The sequence below is a fragment of the Patagioenas fasciata genome, chromosome 1, assembly GCF_037038585.1.
Source record: "Patagioenas fasciata isolate bPatFas1 chromosome 1, bPatFas1.hap1, whole genome shotgun sequence".
NCBI classification, from domain to species: domain Eukaryota; kingdom Metazoa; phylum Chordata; class Aves; order Columbiformes; family Columbidae; genus Patagioenas; species Patagioenas fasciata.
The window spans coordinates 56,749,651-56,771,261 of NC_092520.1; the positions used below are offsets into that span (position 1 = coordinate 56,749,651).

Here is a 21,611-nt window from a genome sequence, read left to right on the forward strand (position 1 = left end):
TTGGAGAGGGGCCAGAGGAGGCCACAAAATGATCAGAGGGCTGGAGCAGCTCTGCTGTGAGGACAGGCTGAGAGAGTTGGGGTTGTTCAGCCTGGAGAAGGCTTCAGGGAGACCTTATTGTGGCCTTTCAGTACTTAAAAGGGGCCTGTTAGAAAGACGCAGAGAGACTTTTTAGCAGGGCCTGTTGCAATAGGACATGGGGTAATGGTTTTAAACTAAACAAAGTAGATTTAAACTAGGAAGGAAGGAATAAATTTTTTACAGTGAGGGTGGTGACACTGTCCCAGGTTGCCTGGAGAGGTGGTAGATGCCCCATCCCTGGAGACATTCCAGGCCAGGCTGGACGGGACTCTGAGCAGCCTGATCTAGTTGCAGATGCCCCTGCTCATTGCAGGGGGTTGGACTAGATGACCTTTGAAGGTCCTTTCCAACCAAAACTATTCTGTGATTCTTAATATTTAACTGTTTGACCAATAACTCTAATGTAATTTAATCATACATAGAGTGACTGGCAACTTGGTAAAGTAGAAAAAAAAAGCCAAAATGAAAGATTTGTGAACTCCAGGAGCACAATACCTAGATAAATGACTCTTAGATTTGAAGAGGACAACAAAGTATCCTGTAGATTTTTTTCACATACTTATTAATTTAGAGTAGCTTAGTTTCCAGTAGACCCCCAGTCAGATACATGCAACTTGAGCAAGAACAATGTCAGCCAAGAAAGAGGAAAAGAAAGGTTTAAGTCTTTAGCTGTTCCCAGTGCATCATCAAATGGCTATATGAAGTTATAGCCAGCACCTTGTGAATGAAATTGTATTGAACAACCCCACGTTCTAAGAATTTCAACCCAGGCCCTTGTTTCTTTTAATATGATTAAACCAAAATCCAGCTTCCATGCTGTGTGGATCAAATGGTTTAACTGTCTTGTAGAAGCTGACATGTACCACCCAAAACTGAGATGAAGTAACTTTTTCACCACTACCTGAAAGGTGGAGACAGAGGAAAGGAAGAAAACTGAAGCTCTTATTCATACAAGGCACCATTCTCTTGAACAAGCGTCCCAGGCATTTCTTCACTTAAAAGCATTTTGAGTAATTGCTTCAAACACTAGAAATATTAGCATGAATTGCTCGTCAACTTCTTCACTGGTGCTTGCAGTACAAGATTCTGCTGTGACAACTGGCTGAAATTTGACAGCTGAACACAAGTCTTTTGACAAATGACACACTGTCCTGAACAAAGACCCAGTTAGCAACGACTACTTCCTAAAATTCTTGTGTTAGAGACTGCACACATCTGTTCTTTCCAGAATGGTGCTATAAAATAGCCATGGAGCAGAAAAAGATAACAGTAAATAATATTAGCTCAAAACAGCCAGTGATTTCATACTACTTTTCAAATCTTGGTTTCAGCATTTAGACCTAAGAGAGACCACTAGCTCTGAGCTAATGCACACAGCCTGAGCTTTGTACTGCAGGTTACCTATACCTGAAACTAAGAAGCGATTAAATAAATAACATCTCCTTACCGTAAAGAATATCCGACAGAAAATGCCAAGACCTTTGGAATTCAGCACCCTTGGTAGTGCTCAGTGTAGTGGTTAATGGAGATTAAGAGCCTGATTTGAATTTCTAATCTGAATTTGCCTGACTTTAACATCCAATCCCTGCTACATCTTCCTTAACCATAATTTAAAAGCCTCACAGCATCCACTATGCTCTTTGTCAAGACTGCTTTTGTATTGTACACACCTTCTCGATTTTCTGCTTAGTAAACCAAAACACTTTCCCCCAGATCTCCCACCATATATGATTTTCCTCTGTCCCTCAATTTTTTTTTGACTCCTGGATACATTCTTCAGTCCAACATCCTAAAACCTTAGCCGCAGTGTCTTCCCAGAAGCAGGGTGTTTTCATAGTGGTTTCACAGGTGCTGTAGGGCAAAGGGTAAAGCCATCATGACACATTCTGTTTATATCCACTTGCTACATTAGTCCCCTTAACCACAGAATTACATTAGCAGTTTACTTACTGGAAGCTGGATGTTCAGAACAATTCTTAAATCTTTTGCACTGTTTCTGTTTTCCAATAGACGATGTGTACAATTAGTTTCAATTTCTTGTTCCCAGAAGTATGACCTTGTAGGTGACAACACTAGAACACTATGTTTGAAGCTCCTAGTTTGGAGCAATTCAAATTGGAGAGACTGACCTTTGTTTTCATGAAAATTAAATCAGTGGGGTTTTAAAAAAAATGTTTCTGGAGTACTAGTGAAAATATTGAATAGTGCCACCATGACAGCAATACTTTTGGCAAGTCTTCTCTAAAGCGCCTCGGTTTGGTTTTCCATCAAAGGTCTCTAAAAGCATTGGTGAGGCTGCACTTCAGCATCTGGACAGACAGACAATTATAATGTCCCCCTCCTATTGAACTGTCTTGTGGTGCTGCAGGGAGCTGAAACAGAAACATTAAGATGTGTTTGAATGAAATACGAGTGGGAATTACTTATGTGAAAGCACAAGCAGCAACATGGGTTGAAAGAATAGCACAGATGACTGATAACCAAGGAGGCGACTAACAGCAATTAAACTGGTAAACACTGAGGAATGTTCTGTTTACATCAAGATCAGAAGGCCTGAGCTCTGATAAGGCCACAGCAGAGTGACTTGTCAGCAGAAGACCTGAGCTCCAACACCAGGAGGATGGTCCCAGCAGGAGGAAAGGCTGGGGCCATAAAGACACTCAAATGAGAAAACATTGACAACAGTTAGCAACCCTCCCTGTGGTTTATGGGGGATGAGGTAAGAAAGATTATAGTGGAAAAAAATCACATTGTAATTGCTGAAGGATATAAATACCTGGATGATTGTTGTGGTTTAAGCCTGGCCAGCAGCTCAGCCTTACACAGCTGCTTGCTCATCCTCCACCCAGTGGGATCGGGAGAGAATCAGAAGGGTAAATGTGCAATAACTTGTGGTTTGTGATAGGAGGAACAAGTCTTTTAGAAACCCCTAGGCCTAATGTAACAGAAACGTAACGGAGAAACAATAGCTCTGTAGAGACTGGACAGGAGGCAAAGCAGGATGTCCTCGGTTTGCAAGCTGGGAAAGTGGAATATTCCACTAAATCAAGAAAGAACTACATGGCTTTTGCTGAGTAGCAGCACAAAATGACAATATGCATGCTCAAGGAATCAGGTCAAGAAGCCAACACTGGCGGGGGGACCAGGCTGTAAAGACAACTGGGGCCACTAGAGACCACCAATGAAGACCCTTGAATAACAAAGATGGACTTCTGGCAAAGGGCAGGTTTTTGTAAATAATTTATGTTTAATGCATGAACCAAGTAGTAGAAACGAATATTCAATTGGTATTTGTAGTAAATACCAAGAAGCGCAAATCACGCACATGCTCCATTAGAGGAACGATCTTCTGAGCGTCAGGTGCCCTGCAATAGAAGTGCCTGCTTTTTAATGCTTTCAAAACAGTGTCAAGCAGTCTTTTTGCTGACTTTTGGTATAGTGAGATCAAGATAGTTTAATAATTAAAACAAACAAAAATGAAACAAAACACCTCTCTCCCCTCCAAAAAAAATCCCCAAACAATGCACCAAAAAGCCTCCCCAAACCCAGCCAAACAAAAACAAAACAAACACCCCCAAACAAATAAACCAACAATAAAAAAAAACAAAACAAACCAAACAAGATATGCAAAATCTCTCACCAACAACTGACTGATGCCTATCAAGTCCTTGAGCAATTGCTGCCCTGGCCAACCTCACTTGCCCCCTGTTTTATTGCTGAGCATGATGTGATATGGCATGAAATGTCATAAGTCCTTCCTAGTCTCTTGCCCCCACCCAGCCCTCTCACTGGTGGGGTGGTGTGAGGAGCAGAAAAGGCCTTGGATCTGTGCAAGCCCTGCTCAGCAACAGCTCAAACATCCCCATGTTATCAACACCGTTTTCATCACAAATGCAAAACACAGCATGACATGAGCTACTGTGAAGAAAGTTAACTCTATCCCAGCTGGAACCAGCACACTGGAAAAGTTTTCCACTGCCAAGAAAGTGCCCCAGTGACATGGATTAACTCAAGAGCCACCATTCCTTGTCTTCTGTGAGGGTTGCCAGCCTGCCTGGCCCGGCTGCTGGGACACAGGCATCTTGGTGCTTGGGAGCATGTGGGTGTGAGAACATGACTAGGGGAAATCTATGAGAGAGTCAACATGACTAACAGAGATCAATTTTCACAGAATCACAGAATGTTAGGGATTGGAAGGGACCTCAAAAGATCATCTAGTCCAATCCCCCTGCCGGAGCAGGAACACCTAGATGAGGTTACACAGGAATGTGTGCAGGTGGGTTTTGAATGTCTCCAGAGAAGGAGACTCCACAGACTCCCTGGGCAGTCTGTTCCAGTGCTCTGGCACCCTTATCATGAAGAAGTTTCTTCTCATATTTAAATGGAACCTCCTGTGTTCCAGTTTATACTCACTGCCCCTTGTCCTACCATTGGTTGTCACTGAGAAGAGCCTGGCTCCATCCTCATGACACTCACCCTTAAAAATATTTATAAACAGCCTTTCCTCATAAGGGAGATGCTCCACTCCCTTAATCATCTTTGTTGCCCTGCGCTGGACTCTCTCCAGCAGTTCCCTGTCCTTCTTGGACTGAGGGGCCCAGAACTGGACACAATATTCCAGGTGTGGTCTCACCAGGGCAGAATAGAGGGGGAGGAGAACCTCTCTCAATCTACTGACCACCCCCTTCTAATACACCCCAGGATGCCATTGGCCTTCCTGGCCACAAGGGCCCAGTGCTGGCTCATGGTCATCCTGCTGTCCACCAGGACCCCCAGGTCCCTTTCCCCTATGCTGCTCTCTAATAGGTCATTACTCAATTTACACTGGAACCTGGGGTTGTTCCTGCCCAGATGCAATACTCTACACTTGCCCTTGTTATATTTAATTAAATTTTTCCCCGCCCAACTCTCCAGCCTGTCCAGGTCTCGCTGGATGGCAGCACAGCCTTCTGGCGTGTCAGCCACGCCTCCCAGCTTGGTGTCATCAGCAAACTTGTTTAAAATAAATCACAGAATCACAGAATTGATAGCGCTTTCCCTTTTATTCTTGAGCTGAATTTTGTCAGATGAATTTCCAGCTGCACAAAGTCAATGAACTACAAAATGTTGTCTAAATTTATAGTCCCTGCAAAGGTTAGTTGTTTGACCAGATCTATTTTCTGTATGAGCCTATTTTAGGTCCTTGTTATTTGAATCTCATAATAAATCTCCCACTGTGTTGTTTCACACCAGAACCATGGCAACGAGCATATCATCATCCCACATGCTTTCACTAAATATTGGGACAACATGAACAAGATTCTGAAATTTCTGTGCTCCGAGATTTCTTTTGAAAGGATGTTTGCAGACCAGAGTCTTTCAGTCAACTTTTACTACACTTGGTTTGAGTTTCTAGGCCTGCAGATACCAAATACCTGATAGAAATAAACTTCCTGTTGGATTAAAAGGGAACTATGAAATATGTCATTATCTTCCTGCAAAAATGTATTTTCATCACTGTTTGAACATATCTCCACACCTAACAACTTGACCTCTGACCACCTGCCTAGTAACGTGGCTATACTGGAGTTAGCAAGCATTTCAGCAAAATGCCTTAATATCTTCAGCAGGGTAGATTTTTTCTGATCAACATCTTAAATGCTTTAGCAATTTTCTGTACTTTACTTTCTATTTCCTCTTCTTTCCATTTAAACATTTGAATTTTAAGTACCAATATTTCACCACTATTCTCAGCTTGTCAAAAAGCAGAAGCATTTCCTCTCTTGCTGTCATAGCCTTGCATTGATCTGGTCAACTTTTTAAAAAAGCTTCTAGTTTTTACCCATTTATTTAATCAACAAACTGTAGAGATTTTTTTTTACTGAAGTGTAAATTTCATTTTAGGGTTAACTCTGCAAGCTGGTAGCAAATATTGTGAAGTTCTAATGACCGGTTTCTTGACATGCACCAAAATCCACCAAAATCATTTGATTTTAATAATCTAGAATCCAAACCAGCTGTGTATTGTTTTGACAAGCTGTTGAATAAGCATATTTTTCTCTTGGCTGTGAGTTATCTTCCCCTGCAGATGTGCAGGGCAAGTGAATCCTCCAGTTCTGAGCTTTAACACTCAGCGCTCTGCCAACACTTTGCACCCTCAGGCTTTCCCAGCCACCACATTCCTTCATTTCTATTTCTTTTCCTATGGGTCTGAGTTATTAGTATTTCCAAAACAGATAATGATCTACTTTAGTGTAGGGTGTCACCTCCCCTATTTTATCTTTCTGGACTATATAATTAAAACAAACAAACAATCCCAGTCACATTACTCCAGGCATGTTGAAATGAATCATTTTGAGGGTTTATTTTATATTTTAATGATCTACTAGCACACTGCAATGGGAAGATACTCAGCTGTTTCAAATTACGCACATAGAACAAAGGATCAGTCACTGGGGAAGATGATACAAAAATTTTTAAGCTATCTGAAAAACAAAAACCCTCAACAGGCTGCTGATGGATGAACAGGAATTTTGTCACAGGCCTTTTAAAAGTCTAAATAGTTATGCTGAGAATTCTTCCATTTTATTAGACCAGTTATCAAAGGTGTTTGTGCCTTATGTGCCTTGTTATTGACTGTGATGGGTGAGGCGGCTTCCAAAGCTTCACTAAATTAAATACAGCTCTAGTCTCATCTCTCCCCAAGCAACATTCACAGACTAACAGAATGGGCAAAGGATTGCACAGTTTTGCTTAACTAAGGTTCTTTTCTCCCAGCTATCTGTACATCCTTGGGAATTCATCTCTTCCATTTGCAATTCATGCCATTAAAAAAAAAATCACATTACTTAACAGCTCTATTATTAGTTTCAGCTCTCTCATGGTAGTTGTGCTGATAGTGTTGAGCAGAGCAAAACGATGCAGCCAATTTCTGCTTGGATTTCCTTCAGGCTTAAGATTCCTCTTTTTGTTTTCTAAACACTAAATGAAATCTCTAACTTACTTATTCAGTGGTTACCAGCATTTTCTTGTATATAGTCTGGCACCCGTTCTCTACTGGTAGACATCTGTTTTTTCTCATACACTTCAAAAAATTCTGGTGTCTCGCTTTCATTAATTTGAAAGTGTCTATGTAAAGCTAGTTAAACCTTATATCATTCTTAAAATATTAAGTGGAAACTAGGCTAATTTAAAATAATATTTATTTTGGGTCACGAACCTGTATTAAAGATCTCAGCTGCAGTTCTGTCAGTTTTGTTCACCATTTTCTTGTCCCCCATCTTGATTATTTGTCCAGTCAGGCACATTTTTGGGAGTCTGATATCACAGTGACAAACATAAAAAGATTATATAGCACTAGCTACAAACCCCACCAGCCTAACAAGTTATACTTGCTGCTCAGGTATCCCGTATCAATCTTACAGGACAGACAGAGAGAAAGTTTGGGAATTAAAAACAGAAAAAAAAAAACAAAAAACAAAAAACAAACAGAGTCTTCTCACAAAGAAAACAACATAAAAGAAGAAACTGGGTATTATAACTTTTTTTTAATATATATTCCAAAAAAAGCATTCCTGACTGACTAGACTAGGTATTTTCATTAAGAGCCAGCTTCATCTGAGTATACAGTTTTATTTAAAATAATTTAATTAAATACTATTTTAACAATATTTCATGCATTCTGGTTAGGTTTAACATTGCGTTTACCATGTGCAGCCTGAGAACTAACTGCAAAGACCCCCAAGACCAGATTACAAATTGCCATTGTATATGTAAATGTGGCAACAGCAAAATAGAGCACACTCCGTGTCTTGAAAAAAGACTTTTGAAGCACATTAATCGAGAGCCCTGGTTTCATGATTTGTCAATGCAGCTCTCATTTCTACTTGTGTTAAGCCCAAGTTGCCACCTCTTTCCTGCGACTTTACCTCATCTGTTCTGCAGTACATGCAGTTTTCTTTCCAGTGTTCTACCTACCCGCAGCACGCAATGGAGTATATACTATGATCTGTGGAAGAAAGCCATATTATCACTGGTTTTGAGTTAAACAGATGCTAATTTATTAGTCACCCTGTGCATGCTGAGTAGCCAGTTGGAGGGCCAATCATGGTGACACTGCAGCACTTCCATAAGCAATGCTATCTGTTTAAATCTATCACTTCTGCAAGCCAGCTTTTTCATTAAGCACGCAGAAACGCTGCATCTTCAGCCAAATTTGGCAAAGATCAAGACCGGTCAACAGCTTCGGATGTTCCTAGGGAGAACACCAAATTGTTGGGTGAGCGGAGCGAATTGCATAAGCAGAATTTTCTTACGGAATCAGGCTAAAAAGGAAGAAGTATTAAAAAAAAAATCCCCACACCTCATGGGTAGGTGAAAAACCTATATAGAACGGAATAGACTATTTCAGTTGGAAGGCACTTACAACGATTACCTAGTCTAGGAGTGTCAAACTCATTTTCACTTGAGGCCACATCAGCCTAGTGGTCACCTTTAAAGAGGCGAATGTAATTTTAGGACTGTACAAATGTAACTACTCCTGAAATTACATTTGGCCCTTTGAAGGTGACCGCCAGGTTGATGTGGCCCCTGGTGAAGATGTGTTTGAAACCCCTGACCTCATTCAACTGCCTGACCACTTCAGGGTTGACCGTAAGTTAAAACACATTGTTAAGGGTATTGTTCAGATGCCTCTTGAACACTGACAGGCTTGGGACACTGACCACCTCTCTAGGAAGCCTGTTCCAGTGCCTGACCACCCTCTTGGTAAAGAAATGCTTCCTGATGTCCAGCTCAGCAGCTCCCTCTCCATGTCCCCTTCCTCAGGAAGCTGTGGAGAGCCATGAGGTCACCCCTCAGCCTCCTTTTCTCCAAACTAGACAACCCAAAGTCCTCAGATGCTCCTTGTCAGACATTCCTTCCAGCCTTTTTGCCAGCTTTGTTGGCCTCCTCTGGACACATTCAGGGACCTTCACATCCGTTTTAAATGGTGGGGCCCAGAAGTGCACACAGTGCTCCAGGTGAGTCTGCACCAATGCTGGACAATCAGGACAATCAGCCCTTCTGACCAGCAGGTTGTGCTGTGTTTGCACCCCAGGATGGGGTTTGCCCTCTGGGCTGCCAGGGCACACGCTGCGGACTCATGTTGACCCTCCCATCGACCAGCACCCCCATGTTCCTCTCTGGGGATATCATAATAATCACCTGAAAAATTAGACAAAACATCATAGTATCTGCTGGTAAAGTATGCAATAAAGTTGTTCTCAGCAAATTTTCTGAAACTGTGCTCATATTAAAGATCTTGCCTGGGCAAATGTTTCATGTACGTTGAAATTTTTAAAACTTCGAGAACCAATGCGTTATGACCACCCAGATCAGCCTTAATATTTTAATAAGAAACAATGGAGAAATAGATTATAATACTGTTCATAAAATGTCCACTGAGTTCATTTAGTCCCTGACTTCAGGCTCCATCTGGTTATGATGGTCACCCAGGACTAATTCCTGACTACTGGCCCCATTATCCCAGAACTCCAGCTGATCATTTGCTCACCTGGATGACGGCCGGAATCTGTTTGCTTATCTCACAGCTTACTTCGGGACCAGGTGGTTTCTGACTTGTGTACGATTTCTGTTTCTTCCCTCTCCTGTTCTTGTGCCTGCTTTGCTGCACAACAGGCTCCCTCTTTTGATTCTCCCTCTTGCGATTCTCCCTCTTGCTCTCAGGAGAAGCTTCTTCCACCCTCATTAAATGAGTTGACTTCTCCATTCTTTCTTCTTGATTATTGGGATCACCGATATATTAATAGTTGAGGGTTCTGAGTAGTGCTTGGTAGGCATATGCCAGGCTCTGGCACAGGGAGATAAGTTGTGTCTCTGGTGTAGCCAACGCATCTTTTTTTTTTTTCCAAAGATTTTATCATTTCATCAAGATCCTGCACTTGTTTGAGGGTGAAGTCCCAGACTCGGTGCAGAAAACCTAGAAATGACAACCCTTCTCATATTCTCACACATGCCTTGCTACTCATAACCATGCTGCCTTGGGACACAGCCCTGTGCGATGTTCCTAAAGAGTTAGTTAACCTTAGGGAAAGCTGAAAACATGTTCTTGAGACATGTTAACAGGAGTAGTTTGGTTACCCAAGGATGTTCAAGATACTGAAGAGTTATTGTAAAAAGGGAGAAAACATCTATGCTGCAGGGGTAATTGCTAATTGTCTTCATGAGATGGTTCTTAAAGTAAAAGGAAGGCAACAATGTAGGGCCCAGACACCAGATTAGGCTCAAGGCCAATGCTTTTACCATAGTTCTCCGAGGCGAAACACAACAAAGTGCTACACTGCACAGCAAATGGCAAAAGTCAAATACAGCATTTAACAAGCTCTCAAATTCAATCTACGGCAATAAAAGGGGAGCATGGCATTGATCAGATAAACCAATGCCAAGAACAAGTAAATCAACATTGCAACCAGCAACTGTGGAACATAATAATTATGAAGTTCCCTCTTACACATGGAGGTCAAATCTGTTATCTCAAACCCTTCAAGCCCCACATTGGGTGCCAAAAAGGACTGTTGTGGTTTAACTTCACACAACCACTTGCTCAATCTCCTGCAGCAGGATAGGGAGAGAATCAGAAAAGTACAAGTGAGAAAACTTGTGCTTTAAAATAGAGTTTAATAGGTAAAAACAAATTAACAAAACAACAACAACAAAACCCACAAACAAAACCAAAACAAATGATGCAAAAAACCCCAACTGCTCACTGCAAACTTTCTCCACAGTTTAACACTCTGCAAGGCCTGCTCAGCTGTAACTAAATCCCTGTGTTATCAACATTGTTTTCATCAAATCCAAAACATACCAGCTACTGTGAAGAAAATTAACTCTGTCCTAGCAAAAACCACTACAGAGCTCAAGTCTTTATAAATAAAATAACCCATATTAGATACCTAATTTACATGTTGCACAAGTAACTGTAGAAAAGAAAGGCTGGTACAGAATTAATTATTCAGGTGGTAAACCCCAACAATTATAGCCGCAGCATATCTAAAATGAACACAATACATTAGAGGGTGTGGTGTGTTCTCTCATATAATTGTATCATGTAACTTAGTGAAAAAAATGCACACTTAAGAGTTGAACACGTGCTGGTCATTACTACTACTCTATGTCAATTTACATCAACCTTTTGTCAACTACATTTCACTGTTTTTCAGAGGCCAACTTTCAGCAGGTAAGCAAAACAGATACACGTATATTTAACTGTATATCTATAGACATAGATACATATTCAATTATGAATACACATTACATGAACAGGTTGGTCAGCAGATACAACTCTGTCAAATTGAGGTCTCAGTGCAACATGTGTTGTACAACCATAATAAATGGTCAGTTCTGCTTTCAGGGCAAAGAAGAAGTTATAAAAAGTGCGTTAATTACAAGAAGCCACCATGACACACACAATTTCTACTGATAGATTGCTATAGAAATCTTCCTGAATGGCAAAACAACTTCACAGGGTATTTTCTCCTAATGATGAAATACCTTTAGAGACTGACTACATCAATACATAACAAAGTATCCCTACATGTATTTCCACAAACAAACCAAAAAGGGAAAGCATTTAGGGTGAGTTTTTTGTGTTTTTTGCTTGTTTTTGCCTTTTTTTAAGGAAAAGAATTTTAAACAAACAGGAAACTTGTTTCTGAAACATAACTGGAAAAAGAAGAATTATCCAGTGTTTCACTGCCAGGATGATCTGTTTTGGAAAAATCTTTGGTAAGTAATGGCAACATATAAGTTTTGTGCTGTACTACAGAAAATGACAGACCTTATGTCGCAAGGAAAAGATGATTTTTTACTGTCATTTGATGAAAAGCATTGAAGACTTCCTAATATTAATCATACAATAACAACCTTTAGTTACTGTAACATGCTACTTCAGTCAAATGTGACGGATCCAAAACCGATCTCCTAACTAATAACCTGAATTCCCTCTATTGACAATGAATATGAAATACACCCTAGAAGTGTCTGCATCTCATAGTTAAGCTGCAAAAGGCCTTTTTTTTTTTTTTTTGATCAAGCTTTCATCTTTCCCCCATCCCAGGGACACATCTAAAATAAAAACCAGAGCACACAGTGAGAAAAGTAACTATTTTTTTTCCTTTTAATATAGATGTAGTACAGAATGTTTAATTACAGCAGGACAGTGCTTCCAGTTAAATAAAATTAAAAACCTTTATTTTCCCCAAATATAAAATTACTAAATTAATGTCTTAAAAGAATAAGGATATGGAAAAAGCTTTAAATTATACCACCATTTACCACAGTAACCATGACCACCAATTACATACTCCATTGCTTTGGCAAAAAAAGTTTTTTCTTTTAATAACTGCATATAAACCTAACATAGCAAAGACTGTATACATCTTTATATTGCACTTATTTATATACAGGAATAAAGGAACTGTAAATTCTGCATACACTTGGAATGAGCAAATTTTCACAATAAACTGAAGGCAGAAGGATAAAAGCTGGTATGAATATTAAAAAATGCTTAGAAATGTAATACATTTATGTACAGACTGTATGGACTGTATTAACAAACAATATGTACATAACAATTTTCTACTATTGATATTTTAGTATAACTCAGTGTTCATTAATACAGACCTTTGGTTGTATTTAGTTGTTTAATAAGATCTAAGCTCACTACCTCCAAAATGCAATGAGGTACAAAATAAAGCACAGCAATTTGCCAAATGGTACAAAAACTACTACTGTTAGTTCATTAAACCCAAAAAACTAGTGTCTCTGTCTAGCCCCAAAATAGTTCTTGTACTTGGAATCAATCTCTATGTGCCATACACAAAAAAGAACACCTGAATGTTACATATCTGCAAAAGTACATCCCACAACACTTTTTTGTAATGTGCAATTCATTTTAATAATACTTTCTAATGAAAAAGAGAAATTAACTTCAACTTTGTAATTTTCCAACACACACTTCTGCAATGACATTGTGAATATTTTTAAGTGTTACCAGCAAGGTTAAAAAATGTATGTGCACCTCTCTTACTCTAAAAGACTATTACCAGTAACTGCTATTTGCTAAGTGTGTTCAGACATTCATATGAATTATGCAGCTTGCACGTGCCCAACATTTAGCTTCAAAATCATCCTGAGTTTGCACACAAAGAAGCAAATCCACATACTCAAAAAAAAAAAAAACCCACCCCAAAACCAAAAAAACATACTTTCCTTTACAAAACAATCATGCAACTGAAGAAGAACTGGGCATCCCATGAACTGTTGTGCTTGTTGGAGTTCCACTTATGGCGTTGAAAATGTGTAGCGAGTTAGACATAACACTGGCCTTTTCTTCAACTGGAGTAATCTTAAAATGGAAAACACGCATTTACCAAAATGTTACAAAACAACGCAAGCATTTATAAAACAGCTGATCTATTTAATTATGTGCTGTTTATCAACCTTCCAGTACTTTCTCAAATGCACAGAACTCCTTTTTGAGGACAGTTACTCTTTTCAGCCATCCTCTACTAGACCTAGGAGGGCCGTAGTTATTTCTCCAACGTCAGCTCTCCTAACTTAGGTATTACGCTGTCCTCCCATGAGGAAGTGTGGATAGCTTCTGTCATTTCTCTTGTTAATTTTCAAAAGGAGTTTCACAATAACAGGCTTTCTTTTTGCACCCCTCCCACCCCCTTTTTTTTAAATTTTACTTAGAGGTATGATTTCAGCATTTCTTATCAAAAGCTATGGAAGCACCAAAAGGACTTCGCTCTTAACAGCTATAAATTTAGTGATGCTAAGATTAGAAATATTGGGGGGAAAAAAAAGGAGAGATATAAAGAGGAGAAAAACTAAGTGCAGAAGTAAAGAAAGCTAATTACCATCCCATCTGATCATATTGGTAAGCAGCACAGGAGAAAAAAGAAAAATCTGTTAAGATTCTTGTCCATATTTTTCATAATAAAATTTTTGCAGTTGTTTAAAACCCACACTATTATAAGACAGCTAACAGTTTCTTCAATGACATTAGAACAAACATTATGAGAAGCTCTTCTTCCAAATACAGCAATAGGCAGGCACATGAAAGTGATATTTTTTAAGTTTTCAGTGAAGAGTTTCATGACTCTAAGCCTTAAGGGAACTGATCAATCTCATTAGAAACCACAAATCAACCAAAAAAATGAAACAACTAAATGAAAAACCAAAACCCGCAACACCAAAAAGAAACACACACCAAAAAACCCCAGCCACCCAACAACACGGCGTGGTTTAATTATTTATACAAATGTAATTAGTTGTAAAAAGAACACAGTGGCAGGCGAAGAGCACACTTCACTGCAGTCACTGCTGTACTTTCATATTCTGTTCACACTTTATTACATGTATCAGCTGTTTGCCCCTTCTTCTCTTCATTTACTTGCTGACAACATGATTTACTCCTCAGGTTTCAGCCACTACTTGCTTTTTCTTATCATCAGTCTTTGGAAACTCACATGTGAGCATTTTTTAAAGATACATATCTTGCACTGAGTTCAAAGTATTTTTTCTTGTGTACAAGCTGTCATTATATCCTTTAATACTCCCCTGATGTAGGGAAAACACAAATATTTCATTTATTGTCATTAAATTATTTGACCAAAACATTTCTCTCTTTTCCAAAAGTCTTCTGTACAGCTATCTAATTCTTCCATTTATTTTGTTTATCTTAATCAGCAGCCCAGTTATCTCCCTTTCCAAAACCCTCCACTGCTTTCTACTTTTCAATACATCACATGGAAATATGGTCAAACTGTCCCATTTTTGCCAGCTAAGCAATCTGTTTCCCTCTTCCAGGGGTCTTTCAATATTGTTTTCATCTACATGCATTTCTGAAAGACATTGCTGTGTGGTGTTTTTCATTTTAAAAAAACAAAACAAAACCAAAAAAACCCTACCAACATAATTAATTAAGTAAAAATCCACCACATAGATTCTGTGAAAATTACATAACTCCCCACAAACGTTGTTTCACAATATTCTCTGTCATTGGTGCCTAAAATAACTTATTTTTGTGGTAAGCTTTTCCCTGTCATAGTATAACAAAGGAATAAGAGAATGAAAATAAATCCTATGGACTTGTTGTATTCCTGTGCTTCACTGAAACTACATCATAGCACAGAGCTACTCCTAGCACAGCACCTGAGAAAATCACATCAGGAAATAACTGAGAGCAAGAAAGTGCGTGAAGTGAACTTCAGACACTTGACACGCTTTTGAACAGAAAAAAAACTGCCATGAAAGTTTTGGATATTATCTAAGCAAGGGTAGAATAAAGGTAAATTTTTCTTAGATAAGCCTATGGATAAGCTGTTATATCAACAAGCTGACTAGCTTTTTGAGCAAGTATTTCTTGGATAATAATAGAGTAATTTAGAGATGACAAAAAAATAGTAAATGGGTAAATTCATTGTACATCTAAAGGATGCAATCCTGAGAAAATGCTGGAAGATTAACAGACTGTTTAAATGTCGGCTAGACTGAATGCCCCAGGTAGGTCTCAAGTTTGATTTTTCCTGTATAATTCGATTTCTGAGTAACGCCTATAATTTTTGTATGGACAAGAGAAACTCAGAGCTACTCTTTGTATCAACTGCTTATCTAGACTAGGATGTATTGGTTCCTAGACTAAGAAAAACTGCTGTTATGGTCATACATCTAAGGAAGTCTCATAGACATGTGTATTTGTAAGGTAAAATATTATCAGAAAACACAGGTATTTATTGTGGGCCAGAAAAAACAAGTCTTGAGGGTTAAGAACTATGAGCCACTCTACCGCTCTGGGAAAAGATGATACAAATACAAGTGGATGAATAAAAGGAATCTGAAGTGATGAATATGATGAATAAAATGTCAAGAAGTCAAGGATCAAGCATGGATCTTCAGCCTTTCCTGTCCTCCTGGAAATCCTTGCCTCTGAAGTCAGGAGACATTTCTACCACGGATCAGAGATGCAAAGTCCTACATCTCACTCCATGAGAGTTCTGATTTTCCTTCTCCCATATCTACAGTTTCTTTTGAGTGGATTCCCCTCAAGAAAATGTATCTTGAAAGATGTTGAACTCTTTCTTGCGAGAGTAAGGGCTAAGCTTGCACATCAAATCCTTCTACAGTTACCAGGAAGTATAGACTAAAATGAGCTTTTTGAGTCGCTGAATAGAAACCCCTGTAACTACAGATATGAAGAAAAAATGACATATATATTCAGGTCATGAAATTTGTTTGATCTCTACTGTAGTCTTCCTCTTCTACAGAAAAACAGGCTGTTGCCAACCAAATTTACTTTCTTAAAATCATAGAACTGTTTCAGTTGGAACAGACCCTCAGGATCATCAAGTCCAACCATTAACCTATCTCTAGCACTACATCATGGCCTTAAGAACCTCGTCTAAATGCCTTTTAAACACTTTCAGAGATGGTGACTCCACCACTTCCCTGGGCAGCCTGTTCCAATGCCTGACAACCCTTTCTGTGAATAATTTTTTCCTAATATCCAATCTGAACCTCCCCTGGTGCAACCTGAGGCCATTTCCTCTCATCCTGTTACTTGGGAGAAGAGATGAACACCCTTCCAAGCTACAACCTCCTTTCAGGTAGTCGTAGAGAGTGATAAGGCCTCCCCTCAGCCTCCTTTCCTCCAGGCTGAACAGCCTCAATTCTCTCAGCTGAAACTCGTAAGACTTGTGCTCCAGGCCTCTCATCAGCTTTGTCTGCACTCTCTTAATGAGGAATACTTAATTCTGAAGGCCAAGAAAGCAATTGCAGAAAATTCACAAACATTAAAAAAAATGATGAGGTTCTTAAAATTCCATGATATGCTTATACTCCAACACAAAAACATACAAACAAAAAAACCCAACCAAAACAAAACACTAAACCAAGCAAAAAAATCCCAAATCCAGTCCTTCTGTCTAAAGCATGACATGTACTTCTCCTAGTGGCTTCACATTACAGCTACATTCTGAATGCTGGTACGTATAACTTAATTTCAGCACATACTTGCTCATGCATTATTTCAGAAAGTTCTTTCGCCATTTCTCTGTAGTTTGCCTTCATTTCTTCTTGATATTCCAACTGATCTTCCTTTATAAGTCGTTCATTTACACCCAGAGCATGCCCACAAGCTTCAACAAATTGCCTGATTTAAAGAAAACAATGAAGGAAGATCACAATCAGGAATACAAAATCCAAAAGATTAATTCAAAGTGCCAGCCTAAAGTATGGTTTTAATGCAGTCAGAACACTATAAGACTTAAAAGTTAAAAAAAAAAATTCTTATTATATTAGTCCTGAAAATAAAAGTAGTATTTTTTTTTTTCCCTGAAAAATGTACCTAAAAACTTCCTTTAGTAGCTTTACTTTATTGTCTGGATATCTCTTGGTGTTCGTGTCATCTAAGAAAGCTCTTGCGTATGCTAACGGACCAGCATTAACCTAAAAAGAACAAGAATTACAAGATTAAGTCAGTTCTCAGACATATTTTCTAAGCAATAACAGGTACTACAGGTGTCTGTTTGATTTGCTTTTCTCAGGAGAACACACTGATTTCAAAAAAGCCAGATTTATTTCATAAGAAAACTGCTGGAGTTGGAACATACGAGCAGGACAGGTTTCTGCAGCGCTCTGTATGAACCTGTCCAGGCAGGAAGAAACCACTTAAATGATGTGGCAAAGTAACAGCTGATATTGCAAATTTGTCATCTCTGTTCATGAAATTAGGGTGGGAAAATGACGAACGTAAGCTCAATTCTACTACTGCTTTGTCTGCTTATCTATTGCAAACACTCTTCCAAGCTGAAAATTCTGCAATAATTATCAGAAACTTACTTGCGCTGTTGTGGCAGCTACATGAAACTAATTATAAAATGCTATTAAATTATTTCAGACTCATCCTTATTATTCTTTTATATTAACAGTAACAGCCCCTCCTTTCTCATCCTAAATGTTGTCTTGACAAGTTGATGATCCTGGAACCTTAGTTGGGTTTTGGTGTTTGGTGGTAGTGTTTTGGGTTTGTGTGTATTTGTTTTTCCTCTTCAACACAACAACAGTTCATTTCAGATGACTGTGTTTACTGTTCCTTTGATTTGAACCAGTTTAAAATAACAGACTAGCACTTTTGTCATTGCATTCTTAAGACCCCTACCATATTGGATTTGTACATGCTACAACTGCTTTATTTACCCTATTGTGGTGAATCTGATGGTTTCTTTATAACATTCAGTTGTTGCTTCCCCTAGGCAACACTGAATATTGCACAGTGAGATTTTTTGCTATTACCCTCCTCCTATACTTTGCCACTCCCTCTTCATCTCCCGTGAGATCTTACCAAAATGGAAAAGCAATGATGATGATGTGTGAGCAGACCTACATCTAGGCAAAATGTATTAATTCCCCCTTATATGGGAAGTCACAATTTTATCGTAATTTCAAATTTAAACCAAAACCTAGTGAGGCTCAGACGACCAGAGATGAATCTTAATCCTTTCATGTAACTGTCCATGATCAGTGTTTTATTATACTTTTATTGCTTTTCCTATTCTCGTAATAACTGCAAAAAGCAAGCGTACTTCTTATTTGGGACATTCTTGAATATACAGAATAGAAACTAATGATAAAATGCTAACTACAAGATTATTCAGGGACAGAAGTGAGCAAAAGAGCTGAATAGCAAAGTCCATGGTCTTACCTGAACACTGACACTTCCTTGCAGCTTCAGCTGCAATTTGATCATATCAACTTCAGCTGAAGAGCAAAGCTGCCGGAGTTCGGCAACTTTTTTACTCATTTCATCAATGGCTACTTCAATTGGGTTTAAATCAGTATGGTGCTGGTACATTACTGGAATGCGCTTTTTCACATATGGGAAACAATGTATAGCTACAGACAGAAACAAGTTTAATATAGTCAGAAGTGGGTTTGAATAAGGTACTAAAATTTCATTTTGACATAATTAGTTGCTATATTTAATAGCACATTATATAACTAGAAATACTACCAAATATACAGGGGAACAAAATATTGAAAATGTATATATGCACACAAAGAAAACAACAAAGAAAGATCATGGTCATTAGCACTACTAATAATAACCAAGAAATAAACCACTGGAACTTAATTCATATGAGAACTGTAAAAAAACTGCTTATCACCCACGTATCTCAAAGAGGAGAAAAATTAAAAATAGTGAGGCTATATTTTCTATTTCCTCACAAGTATTAGCTATAGACAACTGACATTATATTTAAGTTGTTTTTACCACTACATTAAGATGGTGATGTGGAAGCTCACACTTAACAGCGACAAAACACATAATAGTCTTTTTCTAAGAAAAAGGAAAACTAGACTCCACATTCACAAGTCTTGAGGCTTAAGGAAAAAATACAAATAAATTATTTGAGGATTACCCTTTGAAGAAGTCAATCTGAAAGACTAGTTTTCACCAAAAGTATGAGAAGTATTTTAGCTGATAGCTATAAAGGACTTTCAGTAGGTGAAATGGAAAACCCTGTACAGACCAGAATTAGACCATTTGATTTAATGCTCAAACTTCCAGTCAAAGCCCAACTTGTTATTTCACAAATTCAGATTTACATGTTATACAGAAACATCGCCAAATGCACCATAACAATTATCTCATTTAAAAGTGTAATAAAATGTTTTGTATCACTGAGTTAAATATATTTAAAGTTTGAGCCTATGGAGAGACAGATGGGCACTCTTCCCTTCCAAAACTAACAACTGAGAAACTAACGCACAGTGATTAGTCCAAAGTCACAATAGAACAGAGGCTGGAAATAAAACCAGAAGCTGCCTTCAGGCTCTCTTAACTGCTTTTAGTCAAAAGAACTGATGCTGAATTTAACACGTCCAAACACTGGAAGAATGCTGAAAACCCCCATCCCCAAACCAGCAAACAATACCGCTGCTCTTCAGTATTTTATAGCAAAGAGATGCAAGCACGAGGAAGGGTGAAGGGAGAGACGCAGACATTCCATTATTAAAAAACAAAACAAAATTACTTAAAAGTGAAGGGTAGTTAGAATACAGTCAAATATGAGATTTCACTCTCTTTTTCCAATCCTTAGTGGTTAAGAAACCACACAATGATATACATATTCTCAGACAATCCTTTCTAAGTGTTTGCATATCATATTTTGGAATATTATTTTCAAGTATATACTAATCTTAAAAGGTTGCTTTGTCTACCAGTATTTTGGTAAACTTTGCAATTCTTGTCTCCTCTAACAGTCACATCTGAAATCTTCTAAAGGACAAAATACACAACATATAGAAAAAAATAGTATCAAGGATTAACTATAAAAACAGACCGGTTTTCTTCTAAATGAAATTTCCATTCAATCAGTACCTGTCAAAATAGTCCGTCGCTTACACTGTTCTTCTACTCCTCCTTGTCTTTTGCCAGCTTGAGTAAAAGGCATCTCAAACATAAAGCGACGAATGTTATGAGTCCTTTCAAAATCTGTTTTTCTTTCTTGCAACTCTTTTTCTTCAAAGTATGGAATTACATGTGTAACTTGAATATATGCATATTTTGAATCTAAATCCTTAGGATTTACCTTTAAAACACAACAACAACAAAGAAAGCTGCATTGTGAATAAAGTGGATTTAATTGTAGTCACACAATTTCCAGAAATAAATTTGGTCTCTTAACCCGTAAATTACTGAAAACACAGGAAACATTAATGCTCTCATAGGGCTTCTCGGCTCTCAGTTTCTAACTATTAGGGAGATAACACAGCTAGAAGCATTACAATATATTGTGGGGTTTGTGTTTGTTTGTTTTTTTGTTGGTTGGTTGTTTTTTAAAAACACTCCTTATCGACAATTGCTCTAAGCAGAACTGCAAGCAAAAACATAGTACAGTTATACCCATGATAAACACTGGAAGGCACCAATACAGAAAACCCAGACACAAATACTTGTCCTCCATAGCAGTTGATACAATACTAGACTGGTGATCAAATATTGCTAGTGATAAAAAAATAATTAGAAATAAGCCCCTACATTGTAAATAGTTCAGATATCACCATCAGAAGGCACTCCTTCCAACATGTCTGTCTCAGGTCTGACAGCCTATGAGGGTCTCAAAGAACATACTGATGCAGGGCAAACTGAAAGCTTCACTATTCAGTTCATTTTGTTTCTAGAACTGGATAAGAGCCTCATGTACTGGCGGATCTTTAATTTGGTAAAAGCAGCAACTAGTCCCCAGTACCAACAGATAGGGCCTCCTAAGACCCTAAATGGACCAAGGGTTTTTTTTTTGTTGTTGTAAATTCTCCCAACCATGGCATAAAGAGGGCAACCTAAACCTGTGCATCTTACTAAGAATTGTTACCTACCATTCTAGTCCCACAACAAATACTCATGTCTGCCTGTCTCTGAGACGTTTCACTTCTGTAAAGTAAGCGGGGGGGAAAAAAACCAATGCAAATACATACATGAAGTC

At 38.4% G+C, this 21,611-nt stretch overlaps 1 protein-coding gene across 11 annotated transcripts in view; it reads right to left on the reverse strand.

Annotated features, from left to right (window-relative positions):
* Positions 1-12,211: 12,211 nt before the first annotated feature.
* Positions 12,212-21,611, reverse strand: part of DOCK9 (dedicator of cytokinesis 9) — a 125,091-nt gene continuing 115,691 nt past the window's right edge. For all 11 annotated transcript variants that reach the window (XM_065829721.2, XM_065829727.2, XM_065829726.2 and 8 more), the window contains 5 exons: positions 20,507-20,717; positions 18,827-19,017; positions 17,471-17,571; positions 17,137-17,275; positions 12,212-13,465 (listed from right to left, as the gene is read on the reverse strand). In XM_065829721.2, coding sequence (XP_065685793.2) covers positions 13,343-13,465; positions 17,137-17,275; positions 17,471-17,571; positions 18,827-19,017; positions 20,507-20,717 — 765 coding nt within the window. In that variant the 3' untranslated portion in view covers positions 12,212-13,342. The remainder of the gene's footprint in view (positions 13,466-17,136; positions 17,276-17,470; positions 17,572-18,826; positions 19,018-20,506; positions 20,718-21,611) is intronic.